Genomic DNA, 27,626 nt, shown 5'->3' on the forward strand with positions numbered 1-27,626 from the left:
AAAGAGAGAAAGGAAGAAAGAAAGAAAGAAGGAAAGAAAGAAAGAAGAGAGAAAAGAAATACAGACAGAAACAAATATACAAAGAAACAAAAACAAAGGAAAAGAAAGGGGATTTGTCAATTCCACAATGATAGGATATTAACACTCACCAATAAAACCTCTTTCTAAAGGAAAACATCACAGAGTATTGTTAAAGTGCTTTGTGTTGTTTCTGTTTCTAGACCTGATTCCTCCCAGCTTTGTTTCAGTGGGCAGCAGTGGACAGATGCAGAACTAGACAAAGTACTAAGAATAAGAGACTGAATCCTCCATGCTAACTGTGCTTCTAAATCAATCTCCTGTAAGAGGAGAGAGAATCATTCTTGTTCAAAATGTCTGGCAGCTGGGAGGTTGCCCGTGGCCTAGTGGATGGTATTACATCCATACACATATGGGTTGTGTTAATTTCTCTTAGAGGGATTACCTTAGTAGGAGATGCAATTTTGGGGAGGTTGCAAGTGGATATGATCATGTTTTCATTATACACTTGTATGACATTGTGAATAACACAGACGGTATAATAACACAGACAGAAAGAAAATGCATTAAGAGCAAATATGAAAAACAAAGCATTACAACTGGCAAGTTATAGCTAGAGAATGATAGAGTTGGGGAAAATATCTATGTATAAATTCATATACATAAATGGATGTATTATGATATAGAAAGTCCAGATATACATTCATACATTTCTGGATAACTCTTACATTTCAAAAGTGTAAAAAGTATTCAATGGCAAAAATAATACTTTTAAATAATCCTATATGGCTCTATAATGCACAATAATTTTATTTTTCATCCTTCTCCGAGAGGAGTAAACTCAAAATGAATCAAAGAATATAGGACTAATACAATCATGATCATCAGAAAAACATGCAAGTTAATCCAAATTAACAATAAAATAATTAAAAAAATAGATACATTTAAACTCACAACTGTCCATTTTACATAGAATCTCATTTAGCTCAGACTTCCCTTAACCTCATTGTGTAGTTAAGAGTGACCTTGTACTGATTCTCTTGCCTGCTTCTGAGTGCCAGGATTATACCCCATCTGGTTTATGTGACATTGAACCCAGGGCCTCATTCACGTTTAGCAAGCAGTCTACCAACTGATCCAGCCCCCTAATTCCCCCAAACAAAAATCTCTTGATAGAAAAATGACATCTACAAAGTAAAACAATAAGCAATATGTTTTTTAAATTTTTTATTAGATATATTTCTTTACTTACATTTCAAACATTATTCCCCTTCCCGGTTTCCTGTCTGTCCATAAGCCTCCATTCCCTCCCCTCCCCCTCCCCCATATGGGTATTCCCTCTATAAATCTCTCTTATTGCCCCCCATATTCCTTTGCACTAGGGGTCCAACTTTGGAAGGAACAAAGGCTTCCCCTTCCCCTGGTGCCCCAACAAAGCTATTCTCTGCTCCATATGCAGTTGGAGCCCTGGGTCTGTCTTTCTGTAGTGGTTAAGCACCTGGACGCTCTGGTTGGTTGGCATTGTTGATTTTATGGGGTTGCAAGCTCCTTCAACTCTTTCAATACTTCCTCTAATTACCCACTAGGGGTTCCTAGTCTCAGTTCACTGGTTTGCCGCTAGCATTGGCCTCTGTATTGGACATGCTCTGGATGTGTCTCTCAGGAGAGATCTATATCCGGTCCCTTTCAGCATGCATTTTCTAGCTTCATTAATCTTATCTAGATTTGGTGGCTGTATATATATGGGCCACATGTGGGTCAGGCTCTGAATGGCCATTCCTTGAGTTGCTGCTCTGAACTTTGCTTCTATATCCCCTCCTCTATAGGGGATTATCCCCCCTTTAAGAAGGAGTGGGAGCATCCGCATTTTGGTAATCCTTTTTGAGCTTCCTGTGGTCTCTGGATTGCATCTTGGCTAATTCGACTTATCAGTGAGTGCATACCAAGTGTGTTTTTCTGTGACTGAATAACCTCAATCAGGATGATATTTTCTAGTTCCATCCATTCGCCTATGAATTTCATAAAGTCATTGTTTTTGATAGCTGAGTGTACTCCATTGTGTAAATGTACCACATTTTCTGTATCCGTTCCTCTGTTGAAAGGCATCTGAGTTTTTTCCACTTATAGGCTATTATAAATAAGGTTGCTAAGAACAAAGTGGAGGATGTATCATTGTTGTATGTTGGAGCATCTTTTGGGTATATGCCCAAGAGAGGTATAGCTGGGCCCTCAGGTAGTGGAATGACCAATATGATGACGAACCTCCAGACTGATTTCCAGAGTCACTGTACCAGTTTGCAATCCCACCAACCATGGAGGAGTATTTCCTCTTTCTACACATCCTTGCCAGCATCTGCTATCACCTGAGTTTTTTATCTTAGCCATTCTGACTTGTGTGAGGTAGAATCTCAAGAGATGTTTTGATTTGCATTTCCCTGATGACTAAGGATGTTGAACATTTCTTTAGGTGCTTTTTGGACATTCAATAATCCTCAGCTGAGAATGTTCTGTTTAGCTCTGTACTCCATTTTTAATAGGGTTATTTGGCTCTCTGGAGTCTAACATCTTGAGTTCTTTGTATATTTTGGATATTAGCCCTCTATCAGTTGTAGGATTGGAAAAGATGTCTTTCCAATCTGTTGGTTGTCATTTGGTCCTAATGACATTTGGTCTTCTGCTTTACAAAAGCTTTGCAGTTTTATGAGGTTGATTCTTGGTCTTAGAGGATGAGCCATTGGTGTTTTGTTCAGGAAATTTTCCCCAGTGCTCATGTGTTTGAGACTCTTCCCCACTTTTTCTTCGATTAGTTTGAGTGTATCTCTTTTGATGTGGAGGTCTTTGATCCACTTGGACTTAAGCTTTGTACATGGTGAAAAGAATGGATCAGTTTGCATTGTTCTACCAGCACCATTTGTTGAAAATTTCCATTGGATGGTTTTACCTCCTTTGTCAAAGATCAAGTAACTCTAGGTGTGTGAGTCCATTTCTGGGTATAATTTCTGGGTCTTTAATTCTGTTCCAGTGATCTATCTGCCTGTCTCTGTAACAGTACCATACAGTTTTTATGACTATTGGCTCTGTAATATTGCTTGAACTCAGGGATGGTGATTACCCCAGAAGTTATTTTATTGTTGAGTATACTTTTCCCTATCCTGGGTCTTTTGTTATTCCAAATGAACTTGCAAATTTCTCTTTCTATATCTATAAAGAATTGAATAGGAATTTTGATGCGGATTGCATTGAATCTGTAGATTGCTTTTGGCACAGTGATCATCTTTACTACATAAATTCTGCCAATCCATGAACATGGAAGATCTTTCCATCTCTGAGATTTTCCTCAATTTCTTTCTTAGAGATTTGAAGTTCTTGTCATACAGATATTTCACTTGCTTAGTTAATGTCACACCAAGATATTTTATATTATTTGGGACTATTGTGAAGGGTGTCATTTCCTTAATTTCTTTCTTAGCCTGTTTATCCTTTGAGTAGAGGAAGGCTACAGATTTGTTTGAGTTAATTTTATATCCCAAAACTTTGCTGAAGTTGATTATCAGATTAAGTAGTTCTGTGGTGGAACTTTTGGGGTCATTTAAGTACTCTATTATATCATCTGCAAATAGTGATAATTTGATTTCTTCCCTTCCAATTTGTATCTCTTTGTCCTCCTTTCACTGTCTGATTGTTGTGGCTAGGACTTTGAGTACTATATTGAATGTGTAGGAAGAGAGTGGGCAGCCTTCTCTAGTCCCTGATTTTAGTGGGATTGCTTCAAGTTTCTCCCCATTTGTTTGATGTTAGCTACTTTTTTGCTGCATATTGCTTTTACTATGTTTAGATATGAGCCTTGAATTCCTGATTTTTTGAGGACTTTTATCATGAAGGGGTGTTGAATTTTGTCAGATGCTTTCTCAGCATCTAATGAAATGACCATGTGATTCTTATCTTTGAGGTTGTATATATAATGGATTACATTGATAGATTTTTGTATATTAAACCATCCCTGCATCCCTGGGATGAAGCCTACTTGATCGTGATGGATGATAGTTTTGATGTGTTCTTGGATTCAGTTTGCAAGAATTTTATTGAGTATTTTTGCGTCAATATTCATAAGGAAAATTGGTCTGAAGTTCTCTTTCTTTGTTGGGTCTTTGTATGATTTTGGTATAAGAGTAATTGTGGCTTCATAGAAGGAATTTGGTAGTGCTCTGTCTGTTTCTATTTTGTGGAATAGTTAGGACAGTATTGGTGTGAGGTCTTCTATGAAGGTCTGATAGAATTCTGCACTGAACCCATCTGGAACTGGGCCCTTTTTGGTGGTGAGACTTTTAATAACTGCTTCTATTTCTTTAGGAGTTATGGTGTTGTTTAGATGGCTTATTTGTTCCTGATTTAGCTTTGGTACCTGGTAACTGTTTAGAAAATTGTTCATTTCCTCCAGATTTTCCAGTTTTGTTGAATATAGGCTTTTGTAGTAGGATCTGATGATTTTTTTAAATTTCTTCAGATTCTGTTGTTATGTCTCCCTTTTCATTTCTGATTTTTTAATTTGGATACAATCTCTGTGATCTCTGGTTAGTCTGGCTAAGGGTTTATCTATCTTGTTAATTTTCTCAAAAAACTAGCTCCTGGTTTTGTTGATTCTTTGTATAGTCCTTTTCATTTCTACTTCTTTGATTTCAGCTCTGAGTTTAATCATTTCCTGCCTTCTACTCTTCTTGGGTTTATTTATTTCTTTTGGTTCTAGAGCTTTTAAGTGCTGACATATGCTCTCTTTTGTTTCTTTTTGCAGGTACTCAAAGCTATGAATTTTCCTCTTAGTACCACTTTCATTGTGTCCCATAAGCTTGGGAGTGCTGTATCTTCCTTTTCATTAAATTGTAAGAAGTCTTTAATTTCTTTCTTTACTTCTTCCTTGACCAAGTTGTCATTGAGTTGAGCATTGTTCAATTTCCATGTACATGTGTGCTTTTTGTTATTATTGTTGTTATTGAAGACCAATCTTAGGGCGTCATGATCTGATAGGGCGCATGGGATGATTTCTATCTTCCTGTATCTGCTGAAGCCTGTTTTGTGACTGACTGTATGGTCAATTTTGGAGAATGTTCCATAAGGTGCTGAGAAAAAGGTATACCCTTTTGCTTTACGATGGAATGTTCTATAAATATCTGTTGAAACCATTTGGTTCATAACTTCTATTAGTTTCTCTATGTCTTTGTTCAATTTCTGTTTTCATGATCTGTCCAGTGGTGAGAGTGGCATGTTGAAATCTCCTACTATTATCGTGTGAGGTGCAATGTGGCCTTTGAGCTTTAGTAAGGTTTCTCTTATGATTGTAGGTGCCCTTGCATTTGCAGCATAGATATCTAGGATTGAGAGTTCATCTTGGTGAATTTTTTCTTTGATGAGTATGAAGTGTCCTTCCTTATCTTTTTTAATGACTTTTGGTTGAAAGTCAATTTTATTTGATATAAGAATGGCAACTCCAGCTTGTTTCTTCAGGCCATTTGCTTGGAAAGTTGTTTTCCAGCCATTTACTCTGAAGTAGTATCTGTTTTTGTCTCTGAGTTGTGAGTCTTGCATGCAAGAAAATGCTGGGTCCTCTTTATGTATCTACTCTGTTAGTCTATATTTTTTTATTGGGGAATTGAGTCTGTGATGTTGAGAGATATTAAGGAATAGTGATTGTCGCTTCCTTTTATTTTCACTGTTAGAGGTGGAATTATGTTTGTTTGTCTCTCTTTTGGTTTCATTTGCAAGGAAATTATATTCTTGTTTTCTGTATGGTATAGTTTCTCTCCTTGTCTTGGTGTTTTCCACCTATTATCTTTTGTAGGGCTGGATTTGTAGAAAGATATTGTGTAAATTTGGTTTTTTCATGGAATATCTTGGTTTGTCCATTTGTGTTAATTGAATGTTTTGGTGGATTCAGTAATTTGGGCTGGCATTTGTGTTCTCTTTGGATCTGTATGACATCTGTTCAAGATCTTTTGGCTTTCATAGACTCTAGTGAGAAGACTGGTGTAATTCTTATAGGTCTGCCTTTATATGCCACTTGACCTTTTTCCCTTACTGCTTCTAATATTCTTTGTTTTGTGCATTTGCTCTTTTAACTATTATGTGATGGGAGGAATTTCTCTTCTGGTCCAATCTATTTGAAGTTCTGTAGGCTTCTTGTATTTCTATGGGCATCTCTTTCTTTAGGTTAGAGAAGTTTTCTTCTATAATTTTGTTGAATATATTTACTGGCCCATTAAGTTGGCAGCCTATACTTTCTTCTATACCTATTATCCTTGGGTTTGATCTTATCATTATGTTCTGGATTTCCTGTATGTTTTGGGCTAGGAGCTTTTTGTCTTTTACATTATCTTTGACTGTTGTGTCGATGATTTCTATGGAATCTTCTACCCCTGAGATTCTTTCTTCTATCTCTTGTATTCTGTTGGTGATGCTTGCATCTACAGCTCCTTGTCTCTTCCTTTGGTTTTCTATATACAGGATTGTCTCCCTTTGTGCTTTCTTTATTATTTCTATTTCCATTTTCAATTCCTTCACTTGTTTGGTTGTGTTTTCCTGTAATTCTTCCAGGGATTTTTGTGTTTCCTCTCTAAGGGCTTCTACTTGTTACCTTGTATTTTCCTGCATTTCTCTAAGGGAGTTCTTCATGTCTTCCTTAAATCCTCCATCATTATCTAAAAATGTGACTTTTCTGGTGTGTTTAGATATCCAGTATTTTCTTTTGTGGGAGAACTGGGCTCTGATGATGCCAAGTAGTCTTGGTTTCTGTTGCTTCAGTTCCTGTGCTTGCCTCTAGCCATTGGGTTGTCTCTGGTGTTTGCTTGTCTTGCTGTTTCTGAGAGTAACTTGATTCTGCTGTAGGCCTCTGTGTCAGCACTCCTGTAGAGCTGTCTTCTCCAGCCTTTCCTGAGAACAGGTACTCTGATTTCAGGTCTGTCAGAGCTCCTTGAGACTGTTTTCCAGCTCTAGGCACGGGCAGGAATCAAAGTGTCCTGCCCCTGATTGCTAGTGTAGGTCCCTGCACCCTCGAGCACAGTTGGCACTATGTGATTACCTCTTGCTTCTGGACTGTTGGCAAAAGGTATTCTTCTCTGACTTCTCAGGAGTATCCAAAGTTCTGAGAGTGCAGCTCTCTTCCCCTCAGGGTTTGTTTGCAGGGAGGTCTTTGGCTGGTTCAGTTCGGTCGTGGGGACAGACCAGAACCGCGGGTACTGGAGGATCTCTGTTCCTATATCTCTGTGTCCAGAGGCACTGTTCAGTTTCCCCTTGGACCATGGATATGGGCTGAGGTGTGCAGAGGTGACAGTCTGTCCTGCGGTCTCAGGATATCTGTACTCTGCTCTCTTCCCCATGGGATTAAGTAATATTTTTTAAAGAAAAAGTACAGACTACGAGCTTGAGGAAGATCTCGGAGGATGAGAGCATTGGTTGTTTTCCCTGGGCGAACCAAAGTTCAATTCCCAGCAATTACAACACTGTGTAACTCCTGTTTCAGATGGTCTGCTGTTCTACTTAAGAGAGCTCTGTGAACACTTCACACACATGGTACATAGACATCCATGGAAGGATAGCCCACATATAAAATTTTCAATTAATCTATAGACCTTATTGAGAAGGAAATCTGAATATTTAAAACATAAAGAATTCACATAGTTTAACAATGAAAATTCAAATAAACTAGTAGAAAATAGGCAAATAATTGAAATGGAGAGATCTGCAAAGATGTGGATGGGGTTAAAAACATTAAAGATCTGTAAGAGTTTTAATAAATTATGGAAATAGAATGTGAAGTCTTCTAATTTACCTATACTCTAGGAAATAAAAAAGTAAGCAAACATTTCTAGAAATGTGAAACTACTCGATTTAAAAGCCTGTATCATTTTACATAGCAGGATAGCATCTCACATCATGCTTGTTCATGCCATGACAGTTGTCACTCATCCTCTGTGCAATGAATTCGTTATATATCTATATCTATATCTATATCTATATATATATAGATAGATACTTTTTCTCAGTGGATGCCGTGGTTATTAAATTGACTATTACAATGATGCTTGGCACTGGAGTTCAAATGTGAAATGCCTTTTGTGAACTCATGTTTTTGAACACCTTGTCTCCAGTTAATGGTGCTGTTTGGGAAGGTTAAGGAAAGCAGAGCCTTGTTTGGGGACATGGATCACTGGTTGCAGAACTTGAGGGCATATAGAGTAGCCCCACACTCTGTTCTACTTGTGCTTCCTAAGTAAGGACAAAATGCTACCAACCAGCTTCTTGTTCCAAATGCCTTGATTTCCTTGATCCAGAAACTAAAATAAACCTTTTCATCCTTAAGTTGCTTTTGTCAAGGTATTTTATAAGAATGTCAAAGTAACTGATACATCGGGTTCAAGTAACCCCTATTTTATCAAATAAAGACTCAGTGCTCAGCAACAGTGAAGCTGGCTATGAGATAAGTAAAAAAAAAAATTGAAAGAGATATTTGGGTATGTAAGAAGTAGCAGTAGATCAGGAGTCAAAGCATTTTTCCTGGCTCTCAATACTATGCTGGATGTCTCAATTTCTTGGTAAACAGCAGTGGAATCTGAGAGAAAGCTTTGTGAAAGTGTGATGAGCTGCTATTATCAATCTATGCCTGCCAAAACCCATCCTTGAACTCATGTGTCTCCCAAGTAGATTCAATATTAATTTACTGTGCTTCCACTGTGCTACTAAAATGCCTGCATTCCCTTGTGTATTGCATATGCACTAGGAGACTTCAGACTCCACCCTCCCCACCTGGGCTCTGCATCACAAAACTGCAGAAGCTAAACATTACCAAAGGCTAAAAGTGGGGGGAGAGGTTGTATCACCAGCTTCAGAATCCTAAATTGTCTCCTGAAAATGTATTTGTTTGCTTAAATCACCATAAATGAATATAAAATGGGATGTGTGGATGCATACTTAAATTTAGCTTTTAATTTCATTTTTTAAAAAATCATTCTTTTTTCTCTTTCTGAGACAGGATGTCATTGTGTATCTCCAGTTGACCTTGAACTTATTTTAATCATCCTGTCTCAGAGTTTGCATCATGGTTTTCAGTGCAAGTGATCAAGATCATATATTATTATTACCTTAGTAGAAGGGTCATAAATGTATATTATATACATAAGTACTTATAGGTTACAATGCCATGCTTTGTTATACATGAAAATGGAGCACTGATTAAATCAAGTAAGTTAAAAAGTTTTACCAATATCTGTTACTTTTGCTGGTAAGACATTTGAAATGTATTTTCGATGATCCGAAATTCACATTATCATTAACTGTGGCCATCCAACTGTGCAATAGAACTAAAAACTTGCTTTCCTGTCTAAAACTTTCTCTGATGAACACTCTTTAAAAGTTTTAATTAGCTCTCCATGACTGGGAGTTGGCCATATGTGAAATTATTCAGAAGTGAAATGGAAGTCTCAACCAGCCATCAGATGGTCAGAGGTGTTTATAACTCCAACATCAAACTGCTCCAAATAGATTGACTGGCTGTGGCTACAAAGCAGAATGCAGGCCTCTTGAGAGGCCAAAGTCCAAAGCAGTGACAGATTCTGCCTCAGGCTATATATTCCAGCTCTTACCTGATATACACAAGGACCAAAGGAAGACCTCTATACCAGCAAGTGCTGGAAGTGTAAGCATTATTGCAAGTCTCCAGAAGGACATTATGAAGATGTACATCTATGTTTCATTTAAATGCTTAGGCACATCATTTCTAATAAAGGAAAATGACATTCATTCCAACATTTTACTTTGATCAAAAGAAGATGTTCAAATGTATTTCATTAGCTGACTTCACTAGCAACAATGGATGTTATTGAGAATGTTTTCTTTTAAAATAGACTTATTACGGTTGAGTGTGTGAAAGAGAGAGAAATACACCTGGTGAGATTGTGTCTGATCTGCTGTGTGGAGGTCAGAAAACAATCTTGTGGAGTCAGCTCTCCCTTTCAATTTTATACAGGTCATAAGGACAGAACTTAGACTTCCAGACTTGCAATCTAGCCTGTTTACCAGCTGACTCATCTTACCATTTTTTTTAAAGAATAATCCTGTTTTGTCCCTAAGAATTATACCTTTGTAGAATTAGTCTCTAGATTATTCTTAGTTAGAATTGAGGGTGAAGGCTATTTTAGCCCCAGCCTACTCTCAGGAAGACCTCTATGGATGACTGATACTAGACTAACACACTGTCCTTGAAACACATGGTGAATAATGCAGTATCTTCTCACAGTTTTAAATTAAAATTTAAAATCACTATGTGCCCACATAGATGCATAAAATAGGAAAAGAGTTTCCACTACTGACTTTCTGCTTTTATGATTATAATTCTGAATACAGCATAATAATTCATTTTGTTTACATAGTGACATAGCAAAGAAAACAATAAAGAAAATAACAACCACTATGAGAGTTGACAAGCCAAGAGTCTTAATGTAGACTGAAGCCATTTATATACACTACAAAGACATACCCTTGCTGCATTTTATCCATGTTACTATTTTTGCAATAGTCAATAGACAGTTGTACCAAATCTGTCTAGCTACAATCGTCCTTGGAATACATCCTCTTTCATCATACAAGTTTACTTCTGAATCAATTTTAGAAGGTTTATTTAAACATGTATTTTAATTTATTTTTATTGTGTTCATTATATGTTGGAATGTGTATGTGTATATGAGTATTTACACATAAGCACTGGTGATAAGATATGCCAGTGGCATCGGCTACTTTCATTTCCCTAATTTATTTCTCAGCCTGTTTATTTTTTGAGTAGAAGCAGACTACTGATTTTCTTATTTAATTTTATATCCAGCCACTTTGCTGAAGTTGTTTATCTGGATTAGGATTTCTCTAGTGGAACTTTTCAGGTCACTTAAGTATACTATGATATCATCTGCAAATATTGATATTTTGACTTTTTTCTTTCCCATTTGTATCCCTTTGCCCTCTTTTTGTTGTTTAATTTTTCTGGCTAGGACATTAAGCACTGTGTTCAATAGATAGAAAGAGAGTAGCAAGCCTTGTATAGTCCCTAATCTTAGTAGGATTACTTCAAATTTCTCTCCATTTATTTTGATGTTGGCTACTGGTTTGCTCTATATTTCTTTTACTATATTTACGTAGGCTTTGAATTCATGATCTTTCCAATTCTTTTATCATGAAAGGCTTTTGAATTTTGTCAAATGCTTTCTCAGCATCTATTGAGATAATCATGTGTTCTTTTTCTTTGATTTTGATTCTACAGTTGTTTACATTGATGGATCCATCCAGTGCATCACTTGGATGAAGCCTACTTCATCATGGTGAATTAGCATTTTGATGTGTTCTTGCATTCATTTTACAAGAATCTTATTGAATATTTTTGCATTGATATTTTTGTGAGAAATTGGTCTGAAGTTCTCTTCCTCTGTAGGGTCTTTGTGCTGTTTAAGTATAAACGTAATTGTGGCTTTAAACAACACATTGGGTAGCGTTCCTTCTATTTCTAGTTTGTGGAATAGTTTGAAGAATATTGGTGTTATTTGAAGGTCTGGTAGAATTCTGCATTAAATCCATCTGGTCCTGGGCATTTTTTGTTAGGGAGAATTTAAACAAGTGCTTCTATTCTTGTAGGGGTTATGGGACTATTTAGATGATTTATCTGATCCTGATTTAACTTTGGTACCTGGTATCTGTAGCAAACATTGTCCATTTCAACCAGATTTTCAATTTTATTGAGTATAGGCTTTTGTAGTAGGATCTGATATTTTTTTTAAATTTCCTCAGTTTCTTTTGTTATATCTCCCTTTTCTTTTCTGATTTTGTTAATTTGTATAATGTCTCTATGTCCTCTCGTTAGTCTGGATAAAGGTTTATCTATCATGTTTATTTTCTCAAAGAACCAGCTCCTGGTTTTCTTGATTCGTTGTATAGTTCTTTTTGTTTCTACTTGGTTGATTTAAACCTTGAGTTTGGTTACTTCCTGCCAAATCCTCCTCTTCAGTGTATTTGCTTCCTTTTGTTCTAGAGCTTCTATGTTTGCTGTCAAGATGCTAATGTATGCTCTGTCCAATTTCTTTTTGGACCAATCATAGCTCTGAATTTTTCTTCTTAGCCCTGCTTTCATTGTATCACATACATTTTGGTATAGTGTGCTTTCATTTTCATTAAACACTAAAACATATTTAATTTCTTTATTTCTTCCTTGACCAAGATGTCATTGAGTAGAGGAGTGTTCAGCTTGCATGTGTATGTGGGCGTTGTTGTTGTTGTTGCTGTTGTTGTTGTTGTTGTTGTTGCTGTTTTGTTGTTGATATTGTAGACCAGCCTTAGACTATGGTGATCTGACAGGATGCATGGGATTTTTTTCAGTTTTCTTGTATCTGTTGAAACATGTTTTGTTACTAATTGTATGGTCAATTTTAGAGAAGATACCATAAGGTGCTAATAAGAATGTATATTCTTTTGTTTTAGCATGTTTTAGGATGAAATGTTCTATAGATACCAGTTAAATCCATGGTCTGTCCATTGATGAGAGTGGGTTGTTCAAGTCTTCCACTCTTATTGTGTGTGGTGCAATATATTCTTGGGTTGTAGTAAAGTTTGTCTTATGAATGTGGGTGCACTTGCATTTGGAGCATAGATGTTCAGAATTCAGAGTTCATCTTGGTAGATATTCCTTTCATGTGTATGAAGTGTCCTCCCTTATCTTTTTTGATAACTTTTGGCTGAAATTGAGTTTATTCAATATTAGAACGGCTTCTCCAGCTTTTTTTCTTGGGACCATTTCTTGGAAAATTGTTTTCCAGGCTTTTACTGTGAGGTAAAGTGTCTGTCATTATCACTGATGTGTGTTTCCGGTTTGCAGCAAAATGCTGGGTCCTGTATACATATGCAGTTTTTTAGTCTATGTCTTTTTATTGGGGAATTGAGTCCAGTGATGTAAGGAGATATTAAGAAATAATGATTGTTGTTTCCTGATATTTTTGTTGTTAGAGGTAGAATTATGTTTACGTGGCTATTTTATTTTGTTTTTTGTTTTTGTTTGTTTGTTTGTTTGTTTAGTTGGGTTTTTTTTTGTTTTTGGCGGGGGGGTTTGTTTTGTTTTGTTCTGTTTTGTTTTCTTTGCAAAAAGATTACTCTCTTACTTTTCCTACGGTGTATTTTCTCTCCTTTTCTTGGAGTTTTCCAACTATTATCTCGTCTGGACCAATCAATTTGGAGTTCTTTAGGCCTCATTTATGTTCTTGGGCATCTCTTTCATTAGGTTAGGGACATTTTCTTGTATAATTTTTTTTTTGGTTCTTTTTTTCGGAGCTGGGTGTACCGAACCCATCTTGTATAATTTTGTTGAAGATATCTACTGCCCCTTTAGGTTGAGCATCTTAACTCTCTTTTATACCTATTATCCTTAGTTTTTGTCTTTTCATTTTGTCCTGGATTTCCTGGGTAGGTTAGAATAGTTTTGCTTTTTGAATTTTCTTTTTTTTTTTTTTTTTTTGGTTCTTTTTTTCGGAGCTGGGGACCGAACCCAGGGCCTTGTGCTTCCTAGGCAAGCGCTTTACCACTGAGCTAAATCCCCAACCCCGAATTTTCTTTTATTATTATGTCAATGTTTTCTATGGTATCTTCTGCCCCTGAGATTCTCTTTTCAATTTCTTTCATTCTGTTGATGATGCTTTTGTCTATGACTTCTGATCTCTTTCCTAGGTTTTCTATCCCCAGGGTCGTCTCTCTTTGTGATTTCTTTATTGTTTCTATTTCCATTTTCAGATCCTGGATGGTTATTTTCAATTCCTTCTCCTGTTTGATTGTGTTTTCCTGTAACTCTTCAAGGGATTTTTGTGTTTACCTTTTAAGGGCTTCTACTTGTTTACCTGTGTTGTCCTGTATTTCTGTAAGGCAGTTATTTATGTCCTTCTTAAAGTCCTCTATCATCATCATGACATGTGATTTTAAAATCTAAATCTTGGTTTTCAGGTGTGTTGAGATATCCAGTACTTAGGTAGGATAACTGGATTCTGATGATGACAAATAGTCTTGTTTTCTGTTGCTTAGGTTCTTGTGCTTGCCTCTTGCCATCTGGTTATCTCTGATGACAGTTGGACTTCTGTCTCTGCTTGGAGCTTGTCCCTCTTGTTGGTCTCTAATCCTGTTGTCTTAGGAGTGAGAGGACATTTGAAAGACTCCTTCTTTAAGGGCAGGTTTTGAGTCTGTGGGACAGCCTTAGCTATGGGTAGAGATGGAGAATGGAAGCGTCCAGTCCCAGGCTATTCTGAGGTTCCTGTGTCCTGTGCACTCCTGGCATGTCTCTCTTTGAACAGTCAATGGAATGGAAGTGGGGTGTCATCTGTGGGCTTAGAAGTGAGAGTGTTCCTGGAAGACCAGCTCCCTGAGGGAAGGTTTTGGGTCTAGAGGGCTGTGTGACAGCCTTAGCTCTGGGCACAGATGTAGCTTGGAAGGCTAAATCAAATCTTTTAAAAATATATATAATTTGACATTTTTTGGCAGACCATGTTTTTGAAGAATTACAGAATTTTGATACACCAGACAATTTTAATCAATAACATTTCTCAATTGATTTTCTATTCATTGATCAAGAGACTTTAATTATAATTGCTATTGTGATTAATTATGGCTATAAGTAAAACACCCCTCATTATACAAAGAGACTATCTGAATTCTGATAAATTATTTCTAATACCATGACTTAGGAGAGGTGCTAAATCAAAACATTAAACTAATATGAACTTTAAAACCCAATTGTACTTAACAATAGTATATCAGAGTAGAAAAGAAATAGATTTCCTTTGAAATCATATCCTTATAATTTACATTTTTTATGTCAAGTTTTGGTTAACTGGCTGCACCAGAACACCATCTTCTCTTCTCTCAAGCACTACTCTGAGACTCATAACCTGAAACTGCACTGGGTCAAATGTGAGTTTAGGGATCCCAGGCATCACATAAGTATAGCAATTAGAATATTTCTTAAATGTGCCTATGTTAAAGGTTACAGGTAACAGAGAAATGTCTAGAAACAGATATCAAAAGAATTTTAAAAATATAAATGCATAAGCCTAGATAAATTGCATTAATTAGCACATGGATTCTGTATTAATGAATGAGCTGGAAATGATGCTTTAACGACACAAGAATTAGAATGACAGATGATGGTATAGAATTTTTTTTTTTTTGCTAAGCCAAGAAAACTGAAAATAACACAGAACAAATTATAAAGTAAACAAAAACAATTTCTGATGAAAAGAAATATAGCATTCATCTGAACTGAAGGAATGAGTCACAAACAAGGGAAAACCCACACTGGTGCGCTAAACCTAATCTGAATGATTTTATTGGGTGACAACATTTTCCTTGCAAAGGTTACCTACAGAGAAAGGAAAAAATAAAAACATATATGATCATTGCTTCCTAAAGGAATACTGCAGAAGACCAAGCACATTGATTTCAGTTTGTATTTCATGATCCTACCCATATCATACCCAACCCCCATCTTCTTTATTACTGTCTTATTACCCTATTGAAGGTTTCTTTTCCATGATGAAGCAATCTCTCAGTCATTCTTGCCCTTCTCCATGTCCCTGAGCAATACATAGCAGTCTTTCACCTAGGCAGGGAACACTAGAGGCTGCCCTGCGTTGCTTTCTACAGTTCTTTATGAAAGTGGATTCTATCTTCTCAATTGAGGTTCATACCCTTAGAGAGTCTTATGTAACTACATAATGGCAATCAGTCTTACATAATTTTTCTCTCTCTTAAGTTCTATGAAGTATTACATCCACAACAATTATTTTTAGGTAAGTATAGGTTGATGTATTACCACTAAAATAAAAATGTCACAGAAACACACAGAAACACACACACACACACACACACACACACACACACACCCCAAAGTTAATAATAATTGGTTACTTAATGGCTTAGCGGCTTCCTTTACATAGTTGCTCACTATGTGTGTGTGTGTGTGTGTGTGTGTGTGTGTGTGTGTGTGTGTGTGTGTGTAGGTGTTTTCTTTGTTTGCATCTATGATCTATGTCCATGAATCAAGTACATATCTAGTACACACTGAGGGCAGAAAAGTAGATCAGATCCCCTGGACCTGGAGTTATGGACAGTTGAGGGCCATTATGTGGATGATGGAAATCAAACCCAGTTCTTCTGTAAGAACAACCATGCTCTTATCCACTGAGCTTCTTTTTCTATATAACTCAGTACTACCCAGAATGCACTGCCCCTTCCACATCAATATATAAAATGTCACAGATATAAGCCCGTAGGTCAACCTGGTAGTGATAATTTTTCTCTTGAGGTTCTTCTATGTTCCTTAGTGACTTGAGGATGTGTCAGATTGATAATAAAACCAACAGAGACACCAACAATTATAAATATATTCATAGCAAGCAATGAGATTTAAGCATAAATAAATACAGAAAAAACATTCACTGCAGGATTTCAACAAAGCTTTAAGAGCTAACTCTGAAAATTGTGTCATAAAGTACAGAGATAGAACATTACCGAATTCATACTACAAAGACAAAATTATATAAAACCACATAATATACAACATAAAAATATAGACCAATTTCCCAGATAATGTAGGAAAAACTTTCTCAATAAAATACTTACAAATGTATTATAAAAATCACACATTTTCTGGTTAGGTCAACTTTCAGAGACTAGAGACATAAGAAAGTAAAGCCTGGATTGAGGAATTACCTTGATCAACCTTGCATATGTGCCAGGCTCTGGAAGTTAATTGTGATGGTTAAATGATATATGGGTGGTTCCAGCTGACTCTAGGCATCACCAATCCATAGGCAGGTAGTCTTATAATGTATATGTAAAAGCTAGCTGAACATAAGGCTGCCTTCCAATAAGCCAGCATTCTCTATGGTTTTTGCTTTACTTCTTTGGCTGTGAAGTGAATTCCTTGTTCAATGGCATATGGAGTAGAGAACAGACTTGCCTTCAGTTCTTTCTTGAGTTCTTTCCTTAACCTCCATCATTACTGAACTGTGACCAAAATCTTAAGGAGAATAAAACTCTTTCTTCTTTAAGTTGCTTTAGGTCTTGGTGTTTTATCACAGCAATAGACAGAGAACCAGAACAATACACCATGACAGAGTAACTTTCATTATAAGGCTTTAAGATTAGTTCAGCATATACTGATGCATAAATGAAATACAGCAGATAAGAAGCAGAATCACAGCATCACCTTATGTAGATAAAGCTTTGATAAAGTTCAATACTGCTTCATGATAATGTCCCTGAAGAAATTAGGAACAAAAGGGATGTCTTTAAATATAAAAATGCCATATATAACACTATGCCAAATTAGAAAGCAGAAAGCATTTCCTCTAAAATCACAAAGAAAACAAAGCTATCTACTTTCTGCAGCCTTGCTCAATGTGATGCTCAATTTCCGCTCTGACAGAAACAGCATAGGAATAAAAGTGGAACTAATAAGAAGAGAAGAAGTAAAAGCATCCAATTTGCAACAACACAATCCAAAGCTTAAAAGGCACCAATGACTAAGCCAGAAAATTCTTCGATCTGATGAACACTCTTTACATGTGAGATTGTGCAGTTGGTAAAATGTTTGCCAGGCAAATATGAGACCCTGATCTTAAATTCCTAATATCCATGTAAAAAGTTGTATGGAATATAATATATATAATATAATTGTGGTAATGCAATATAATCCCAGGCCTAGAATGAAACAGAATGATTCCAGGGGTTTGCTGGCCAGCCAGGAGAGCAAACTTTTGAACTCCAGGTCCAGTGAAGGGAATCCATCTCAAATCTAAAGTGGAAAACAATTGAGGATGAAGATATCTGGTGTCCACCTCTGGCCAACACACACACACACACACACACACACACACACACACACACACACACACACTCAAGAACACACCACACACAAACACATACTACTCACACTCTGCATACACACAGAGATAGACAGATAGACAGAGAGACAGACAGACAGAAGGCAATTGTTCTAACAGTGGGTTAAAAATAAATCTAGTCCTTAACTTAAGCAATGGATAGAGGCCTGCTACAATAAAACTTCAAAACAGAAGACAGTAATTTAAAAGACACTAGAGATGGACAAATCTCCTGTGTTCATTGACAGGATTAATATTGTAAAAACAGCTTTGTTACTGAAACCAATCTATAGATTCAGTGCACTCAGCATAGAAATCCCAAAGAATTCTTCAAACACTTAGAGGAAATAGTTCAAATACACACAAACATAAAGATCAGCAACAGCCTGGCAACCTTAAACAGCAAGAAAAATGTTACAGGCTCTCAAATTATCACAGAACTGTAACCAAACCAGTGTGGCACTGACAGAAATAAAAAGTCATACAGACTAAAGCAAAATGGAATAAATAAAACCCAGTAACAAACCCCAGAGCCGCAGCCAGTTATCCCTGACTAAGGGATCAAAAGCAACTTTGGACAACACCTCTACAACAAATGTCCTGGGGAAAGTTTCCATTACCAAGGTACAAACTGAAACTACCTATTAAAGGAGACAATGGAACCAGTGAGAAGAGTAATTTCTCAATATCTTAAAATATCTGTGTCTCAGTTTTCTTCCAGAAATAGGATAGTGTACTAGAGCAGGGTTACAGATATTTAAGTACCACGAGAGAGTTTGCCGATGAGCAGTGGAAGGAATGCATCCTACAGTTAAGTACTCATTACTTACGAAAGTTGAGTTGTCCAATAACAACGTGGTAGCGTTTGTTTCTGCATTCAGCTTCATGACGTGCCCATTGTCGGTTTTATATACCACATCTGTATCTGCAACAGGAAAGACATTCACAAATGAAAAGTGCATCCCTAGAGTTTCCTATCTGTAAGGGAGAAAAGGTGCATTATAAACACACATGGTTGTTAGCCTTCAATAACTGAAGCAGATTTCTGCACTTGGATCATATTAGTCTTCTGGGAATAACAGGAAACCTTCCTAAGACATGTTTCATTGTGCTTTGAACAAAGGGAGATAGGGATTCTAATTTTCATTGCATAACAAATGGAAATTAATTAAAACATAGGCAATGTGCCACCCACTTTGAAAGAAGAGGCAAAAAGAATATCCTCCAAATTTCAAAAGAAGACATTCTTCTTTTAATCCACAATCCAATGTTTAAATTACAAGAGCTACCAATTTATTGAGAAGTCATAAGGCTAAGTTATCCCATACAAAAAACTTTCCTGCACACTTGGGTTCATTTCTAGCCCTATATCAACTGTATCCTTTTTGCACAAGAGATTCCCTTCTGTGGTGTTTTACTAGTTTTGTATGATCACAGATTAAAATCACCAAAGCCCTTATCATACCATTCCAATCCATTTTGACAACTTTCTAAGATGGTCTTTATTTGAAATAGCTTTTCTGCTTCAAAACGGCTTTTCATATGTGATGGTTAATTTTTGTAAATTTTATACAAAACTAAATATAGCTGAGAAGTGCGGTTTCTTTTATGGGATTACTTCCCTCAGATTGGTCGGTGGGCAGTCCAGTAATGGCATCACCTACAGTAGTCTGGGCCTTCCCCCCATCCACATCAACCATCAACCATCAACCAAGATAATACAGCACAGGCTTCCTTGGTTTCTGCAATCAGCTGCCAGTCTTGGCATTCACTTTGCCTATCAACATCATAGACCTTCAGTGTAAATGACATATTCACATTAAGACTAAGCCTCTGGGGTGCTTTCTATTTCATCTCTTCTCATTGCTTCCTTTCCCAAACTGTAAAAATCATGACAGGCTACCTTTGTCCCATGTGGTCTTACTCATTGATTCAATCTCAGTTTTCCTAATCTCAGTGACCACAGACTTGACAAAATAAACTCAGTTTACCCCACTCAGTAATTTCCTGCCTGATAGATCTACGTTGGACTCCTTCATTTTCTGTTTTTTTGTTTGTTTGTTTGTTTGTTTGTTTGAACTCCTTTATTTTCATGAGCATATCATCATAGATTAGTAAAAAGAACTAAGCATCATTTCTTGAATAATCATGTCTCCACAGACTTTTGCTGTACTGTTAGTTATTACTACAACCTTGCATGCCCTTGTTTTGCATCAGAGATACATGTAGCCCTACATCCTTGGATGTTCATCTCTCAGAAAGTCATCCCATAGCATAATGTTGAACATGATAATGTCTGAAGTAGCAGAGACAAAGAAGGTCTGAAAGGGTACTTCTTATTATGAACAGTCTTGAGCCAACTGATCATAGAATGAGAGAATGTAAGTCATGCTGCATGGACTCCCACAGACAAAGACAACTCTAAGTATACATTTTTTATTCAGGATAGAGGTAGGAATATGAATCATTATTTCTCTTAGAACCAAAGTAGAAAAAAATTAAGCTTGAGAAAATAAAGGCTACACTTAGCATTGATTATTTTAAAGTCAATTTTGTTGGATAATTGGACTTGAGATTTGTGAATTCCACTAGCTCTTCATGCCATATCCCCCAATTTTTCCTCCTGGTCTTTATATTTCATTAGAGGAAACTCTTTTCCTTTTCAATCCATGTGAACCTCTTTAGCTCAATACAGAAAAAAGTTTTCAGGAAATAATGCAAAAACCTTTAATATCAGTCTGTATTGATTGTTTTTCAAGCCAATCTTTCTAGTTTCCTGGTTTCCACATTCATCCTGACTTGCTGGTTGACTTACAATCACTATGGGACCCACCTGTTTTTTTCAGAATTTCCCTTTCTAGATTAATAAGTAGCATCACAGCAAAGAGATTCTAACATGCATTATAACTTATTTGATATTGGGCAATGAACTGTGGATGAGTCATCCAGGAGTGAAGTACCTTAATATGGGAATAGTAAGCTAGGTACATTTCAAGCATCCTTAAAACACAGCTTTATATATGCCACTACAGTGCCCTGATTAAATAATATTTCCTTCTTTTCAGCTCCTTGAATTCTAAGAGCCAATTATCTGAAACACATATTTAACTCATCAGTTTTTTAAGAGGAAAATATTTGATAGAGGCCTCACTGTCTATCTCCTCAATTCTCAGGGCTTACATTTGCAGTCTCCAACACTGATAAACAAATATGGCTGTCATAAAGGTCCCTCCCTCCCTCCCTCCCTCCCTCCCTTCTTTCCTTCCTTCCTTCCCTCCCTCCCTCCATCCCTGACCTTTCTCTCTCTCTCTCTCTCTCTCTCTCTATATATATATATATATATATATATATATATATATATATATATCTTTCTTCTTTCTCCTCCTATAATTTGAGTAACAAGAAAATAACACAGCAAGAACTGAAGAGATGACTATCATTTAAAAGTACTGCTTTCTCTTTCACAAGACTCAGGTTTAATTTTCACAATCACATGATACTCACAATTACCTGTAACTTTAGTTCAAGAGGATCTGGTTTCCATTGGCACTGTGTATGTATAGTGCACAAACATATACCCAAGTAAAATACCCAAAGATATAAAAGTACAATATTAAAAAATATATACCATATATTGAGTCTTAGATTGTTCAGGTAAATGGAACCCAGTAATTTGTATCTCTTCAACCTAATGTTAAGAATAGACACTTCATATAATTTTTATCTTGATATGCTATAAACATGATCACAGGCAAGCAGGCCTAGGAGATGAATTAGCTGTAAAACAGCATGAAATGTACTTCATTTAAAGTTTTCACACTGAAACAACTGCCCCGGCTATGAAAACTCCAGTCCCCCAAAAGGCTTACATCATCCCTGTAATGGTGAATGTTGTTTGTCAAGTTGACAGGATCTAGACTTGCCTTAGATACAAAGCTCAGTGAAGGATTTTCTAGGTTAGATTAATTGGAAATATGAAAACCTATATTCTGTGGGATGAAGATTAACACTTAAATGTTGGCTGAGCATGGGAGCTCATATCTCCCTTCATTCTGAGCAGGTGTCAGGCAGAGCTACAGTGCCTGCTACTTCACCTTCACTACCATGATGGAGATGGAGTTCCTTTGTCCTGCAAACTGCTCTGCTCAGGTATTCTGACACAGTAATGAGATAAGTAACTAACAGATATTCCAGCTTAAGGAGCTGAAATATGGCTGCAATGAAGTGATGATATTACCTACAGATCTTTAAAAGTTCACAGGAAGAAGTTATAAGAGGTTTGAATGTTGACCTAGAAAAGTCCTAGGCTAGTTTATGCAGATTTCAATAGGCCATCTTGATAGGAATTGGGAAAAACAGACTGCAAGAGAAATGTGCACAGTGGAGGCTTGGCTTATGCAGTTTCCAAGGGGGACAAAACTCTATGAGGAACTAGGCTAAGAGCCATTTTGCCATATATGAGCAAATGGTGTTGTTTGTAATGGGGGGAGGATGGGGAGAGGAACACCCATACAGAAGGGGAGGGGGAGGGGTTAGGGGGATGTTGACCCGGAAACTGGGAAGGGGAATAACAATCGAAATGTAAGTAAGAAATACTCATGTTAATAAAGATGGAAAAAAAAGATTAAAAAAAATTCTACCCAGTCTCTGAGAACTTATGTGAATCTGAATTTTAAAGAAATATACTAAGTGTTTGGTAAAGGAATTATTAAGACGTCACAATCAGACTGTGGTAAGGTTACTGTGCACTGGTTTTATTTATACCTATAGTGGGATAAAACAAAGAGAAATTTTAAAAAAGCAAATTTTCCTAGACAAGACTCCTGAGTAAATTCAAAGATGTACTCAATAGGAATAGTATCCCGAGAATAAGATTCTATCAGTTAAAAAATCTAACTTAGAAGAAAGCAAAGACACTTGAAAGAAGAGAAATTGAAATGTCTCCTGTTCCAAATATCTATGTAGGCCAACAGAAATCACCTTGGCCTAATGAATCCTAGGCTACATGTCACCATGTCAACAGAATATGGCATCCCCACCAATGAGATATTGGCCTTGTAAACATGACAGATGTAACACTAAGAGGATCATAGAAGCATGCACAAAACTTCCAAAAGTCTCTTGAGGCCAGTCATGGATTACAAGTTCAAATTCTCTGATATGAGGCACTGGCAGGTAGAGCATCTTATGAAGTTACAAAGAAAAAGCATAAGCTGAAATGTAGACACCAGGATGTTTGCAGTACCACAATCATGGGGGTTCCAACAAGGAATGCTACAGACGCGGAGGAAAGTTGGAAGCATGTCCCAGAGAGATGCTATTAGTGATGGAGGCAGTAGAGCCATAATATGGAGATCAGTTAATCCCTTTAATGCTCAGAGGATTCTTTTAGTCATCTGCAAGATTTGGAGTTTGCTCTGTTGGGATTGGTTCTTGCCATTGTCTGATTATTCTATTTTGCTCTGTCTTCATTATACTCTTATGGAATATGTATATTTATTCTGTGCTGTTACATATTGATACTCTGTAACTTGTTCTTGATTTTATAGCTTAGAGTTAAGAGATTATTTTGTCTCAGAAGAGACTTCAACTTTGAAGTTCATATAGAGTGTTGGACTATCAAAACCAATGGCAATTTTTCATGCATTTTACATTATAGAATTTGTTATGCACCTATGAAGACAAAAATATAGAATATACTAGCTTAAGAATGATATGTGTGAATGTGAATGAGACAATGGTATAACTGTGGTGACTTATATGAATCATAAAATTGAATGAATCTAGAATAACCTTGAAGACAAATCTCTGATTACATCTATTAGGGCTACTCTAGATTAGGGTAACTCATGGGCTGGACAAAAAGAGAGAGGGAGAGAGAGAGAGAGAGAGAGAGAGAGAGAGGAACTATTTAATTCATCACTCTGTTTCTGTTTCCTGACTGTGGAGGCAACATGACCAACTGACTCACACTCCTGCCATCATTTAGTCCTACAAGCTTGATGGACTTGTACCCTTTATCTGTGAACGAAAATAAACCACCTTCTTCCTTAAGTTGCTTTTTGGCAGATAGTTAGTCACAGCAATGTAGAAAATAACTAATATAGAATATCCTATCACCTTCTTCCCAGATGCTTTCAATTTTTAAAATGTTCTCACAAACAGTATCAGGCAATAAATTCCAATCCATTAATGCGTTACCAGGGTGGTTTTATGGGAAGCTAACAGCTAAAAAAAAAACAAGCTTTATATGGATTACCATAAAGTCTCCTCATTAGTTGACACTTGTTTAATCAGTTACAAAAAAGTACAAGTATGCATTTAGTTTGGGCAAGAGAATTTGCTTGCTTAATACTGAATTAGTATATTAAATGTGTGTATAAACAATTCTTTAAAAGCTAAAAAAAATTATAATAGCATAAAAGGAAGTCGTAAGGTTTACTAAGGCATCAGATTCAAACATGATCTTAACTTAAAATAATGTATTTTATATCTATAAAAATGCTTTCTGTATCATACTTTAATGTAAAATAGAACACAGAACCAATATACTATGAAATCAAAGCTGAAATTTATTGAATGTCATAATTTTCTGTGAAAAAGTCAAACTATTTCACAAATGATTTATTAAATATTGAGTTAAGAGTTCATTCCTTAATTACACAACTCAAGGATTAATCAAGGATCCAGAGCCATTCATGATTGAAGCGCTGTAGGGTGCCCATCCAACTAGTGGAAAACGCTCCTAACAGCAGTGTGACATTTCTCACCATTTCCGAAGACCCCTCCCCTATCCACAGGAAACAACGTCATCTTTTTTATCTATTTCAAGTTATATTATATCCACAATCCTCTTTTCTCACAAACACTTTAAAAGAGAAAACCTTGCATGTTTGGGTTTTTTTAAATATTGTTTTCCCCTCCATTAGATCAATGCACTCTATTCTGGGTTCTTAAGTATCATTGATTTCTGCTGTTTTTGAATAACTAGTCATATGATTCATAGTGAATATAATCCCTGCATTGGAAAGTATAATAAGTCTACTCTTATAGGTCTTCTGTATCTACAAATTTTTAAGTTGCTCAATACCACTCCACACTTTAACTTCTTTATGTAACATATTTCTAAGGCATGGTGTCCATTGCTGGTACTTGTCTCCAGAAATGCTAAAGTATTTTCTGCTGAGTATAACCTACTAAGTTGTTTCTGTCTCTCCTGAAGCTGGAAACTGGGGAGTTACAATTACTGGTTCCAACATGTGCTTCTCTATTTTCAGTGGCCCCTAACTCAACTTCTCAACTTCACAGAGTGAGACAAAAATGAGCAGAAGGATTCCAGGTACTTGTCTCTTGCCTTTGAGCCTCTGCCTCCTCGATGATTCTTCAAACAGGTCTCATCTTCAGAGAGGATACCTTCAAAGCTCAGCTATTGCCTTCAATTTTTCCTTCCCATACTTTTCTGAGTGATCATTTTACTGACACCATGCTGATTGACTCTTGAGATTTACAAACAACTGTACTCAAACTCAGTAAATTGAAAGCAAATACTTTAGAACCTGTGGCTACTTCAGATTCATCCCTGTCTCCAAATTTCATTTTGTGATCATAATGTGAAATTGTCTCTACAGACCAGTGTCGTTGAACACTTTGTCTCCAGTTAACTGTTTGAGAAGGTTGCTGAATCTTCACGACATGAGGCCTCACTGGAAGAATTGAGTCATTGAAAATTGTCCTTTATGGTTTTAGGAGCCCAGCTCCATTTCCTCTTCCTTTTCTTACTTTCTGATAGTGGATTCAACCAAAATGCCTCCGTCTGTTGCCATGGTTCCTTTCCATAATGACCTCTATCCTTTGGGAACTTTAAGCCAGAATAAACTCTTCCACTTTAATTGCTTTATGAGTTGATTTTCATACACAGCAGGAAAAATAATTAATGTAGGATACCTACCCTTAATATCCTTCCTACTACTAGGCCTCTTTGGTTCCTATATTAATACTTTTCTGTATAATAACTAGATGGTTATCAAGAAGACTTCTTAGTGATTCCAACTGTATATGATATCCCATTCTACATAACTGCTTTGCTTATCTGTCATGAACCAAACACTTATGCTCCCTAAAACTAAAGTGGAAATAACAGACAAGATGGTCAACCTCAACTGTTTTTGCAGTTAACCACATCATATATTGCCTTTCATCCTGATTTACTTACATGCACTCAGACATGCTGCAGGTCCTCTTTGGGCTTTACATTTGTTTTAAAGCATCCTTATGTTCCAGTTCTTTAAAGTTCCTCACTTAGTAACTCTATCATCTGACCTTTTATGCCAGTCATTTAATATTTGTTCATGTAATCCCTTTCAACATTTTTTACAATTTTATTTAACTTTAATGCCTTTTCTTTGAGTTTTCAACAACTTTATATATTTTGGAAGAAGCCATTTTATGAGTATTTTGAACAGATATAGTTTTCCTTCAAGAGATCCGTGTAATCTCAAAAGAAGGGAGGGGATGGACAGGTTTCCACTCTAGACCAGGGCTAATCTAGAGACACTATAGGTTCAGTAATTATGTGATAACTTCATTTGAGGCTGGATGGAAGCTCGTAGTGAGGACCCACTTGACTATGAGATAACACTGAAGCCAACCAGGGTATTGTACAAGGGATAAATGCTGATGAAAGAGATCTCGCTCAACAAAATTCTCGGGTTCATTCTGTATAGACTGGTTTGCTATTAGGAGTCATGGGGTTTTGCTCTTCGTAGTGGGTTACAATCTAAGAGTTGAAATTAATTACTTTTCCCTTCTGCAACCAAGAGGCCATTTTCTCCAAGCTTAGCTTTTGGAGTTGGGGAATTGGTGATACATCCAATTCTTTTTTTCTTGACTTCTTCAAAATCTTTTTTTTTTCTTTGTTATGCCAAGAATAGGTGTTTTGACCTCTCTTTTTAATCTTTTATCACATTTGATTTTATGTTAGCACTTCAAATTAGTGTTTTGGGAGGGAAACAATGAACAGAGAAGCTCACCAGCCATCTTACTCCTGCTGTCTGAGAACTATTTTTCCATTGACATTCCCAGGGTAGAAAAATTTTCAAGTCTGATTAGAACTTTGAGATCATGTGGAGTTAACATTTTGCACATCCTGAGTCGTCCTGTCTTGTATTATCTTTAGTCTCTTTCACATCCATTCATTGTTTATCGCTATGTCTAACGTAACAGTTTTCTGGGAAAGATTCTAAACAAACTAGCAATAATAAAATAACTTTAGAATGTCTAAACTTAAACAGACCACTAACATAAGAGACAATGATGTTATCAGACAGTACCTTCATTGCCTACAGTAAAATTTCCTATTTAGCTGTAACTCACTGTCCTAGATAATTTGAACTTTCTGTTTGACAGAAATTAGAGACACCTAACAGGAATTGTCTAGATCAGGTTTATATGTGAAAATGTCTGGGGAGGCTGTCTTAATTGCTATTTGAGTAGGATAGCCTATCCTGCTATATATGATTCCATACATTAATCCTCAAGAAATCCTTCAAAAACATACTTGTAGACAAACATTCAGTACCTAAATTAAACTTCTCTTCCCAGATGACCTTAGGCTGCTCAGGAGAACATCCAATGCCACCAAGGAGCAGTTGAGTAGCACTTGAA

At 36.5% G+C, this 27,626-nt stretch overlaps 1 protein-coding gene across 3 annotated transcripts in view; it reads right to left on the minus strand.

Moving 5' to 3' along the window:
• Dpp10 (dipeptidyl peptidase like 10) overlaps nt 1-27,626 on the minus strand; it is a 1,656,730-nt gene that overhangs the window by 404,630 nt on the left and 1,224,474 nt on the right. For all 3 annotated transcript variants that reach the window (NM_001415116.1, NM_001415117.1, NM_001012205.2), the window contains 1 exon segment: nt 18,794-18,888. In NM_001415116.1, the coding sequence (NP_001402045.1) occupies nt 18,794-18,888 (95 nt within the window).

This window comes from Rattus norvegicus, chromosome 13, assembly GCF_021556685.1.
Source record: "Rattus norvegicus strain SHRSP/BbbUtx chromosome 13, alternate assembly SHRSP_T2T, whole genome shotgun sequence".
Classification (NCBI taxonomy): Eukaryota; Metazoa; Chordata; class Mammalia; order Rodentia; family Muridae; genus Rattus; species Rattus norvegicus.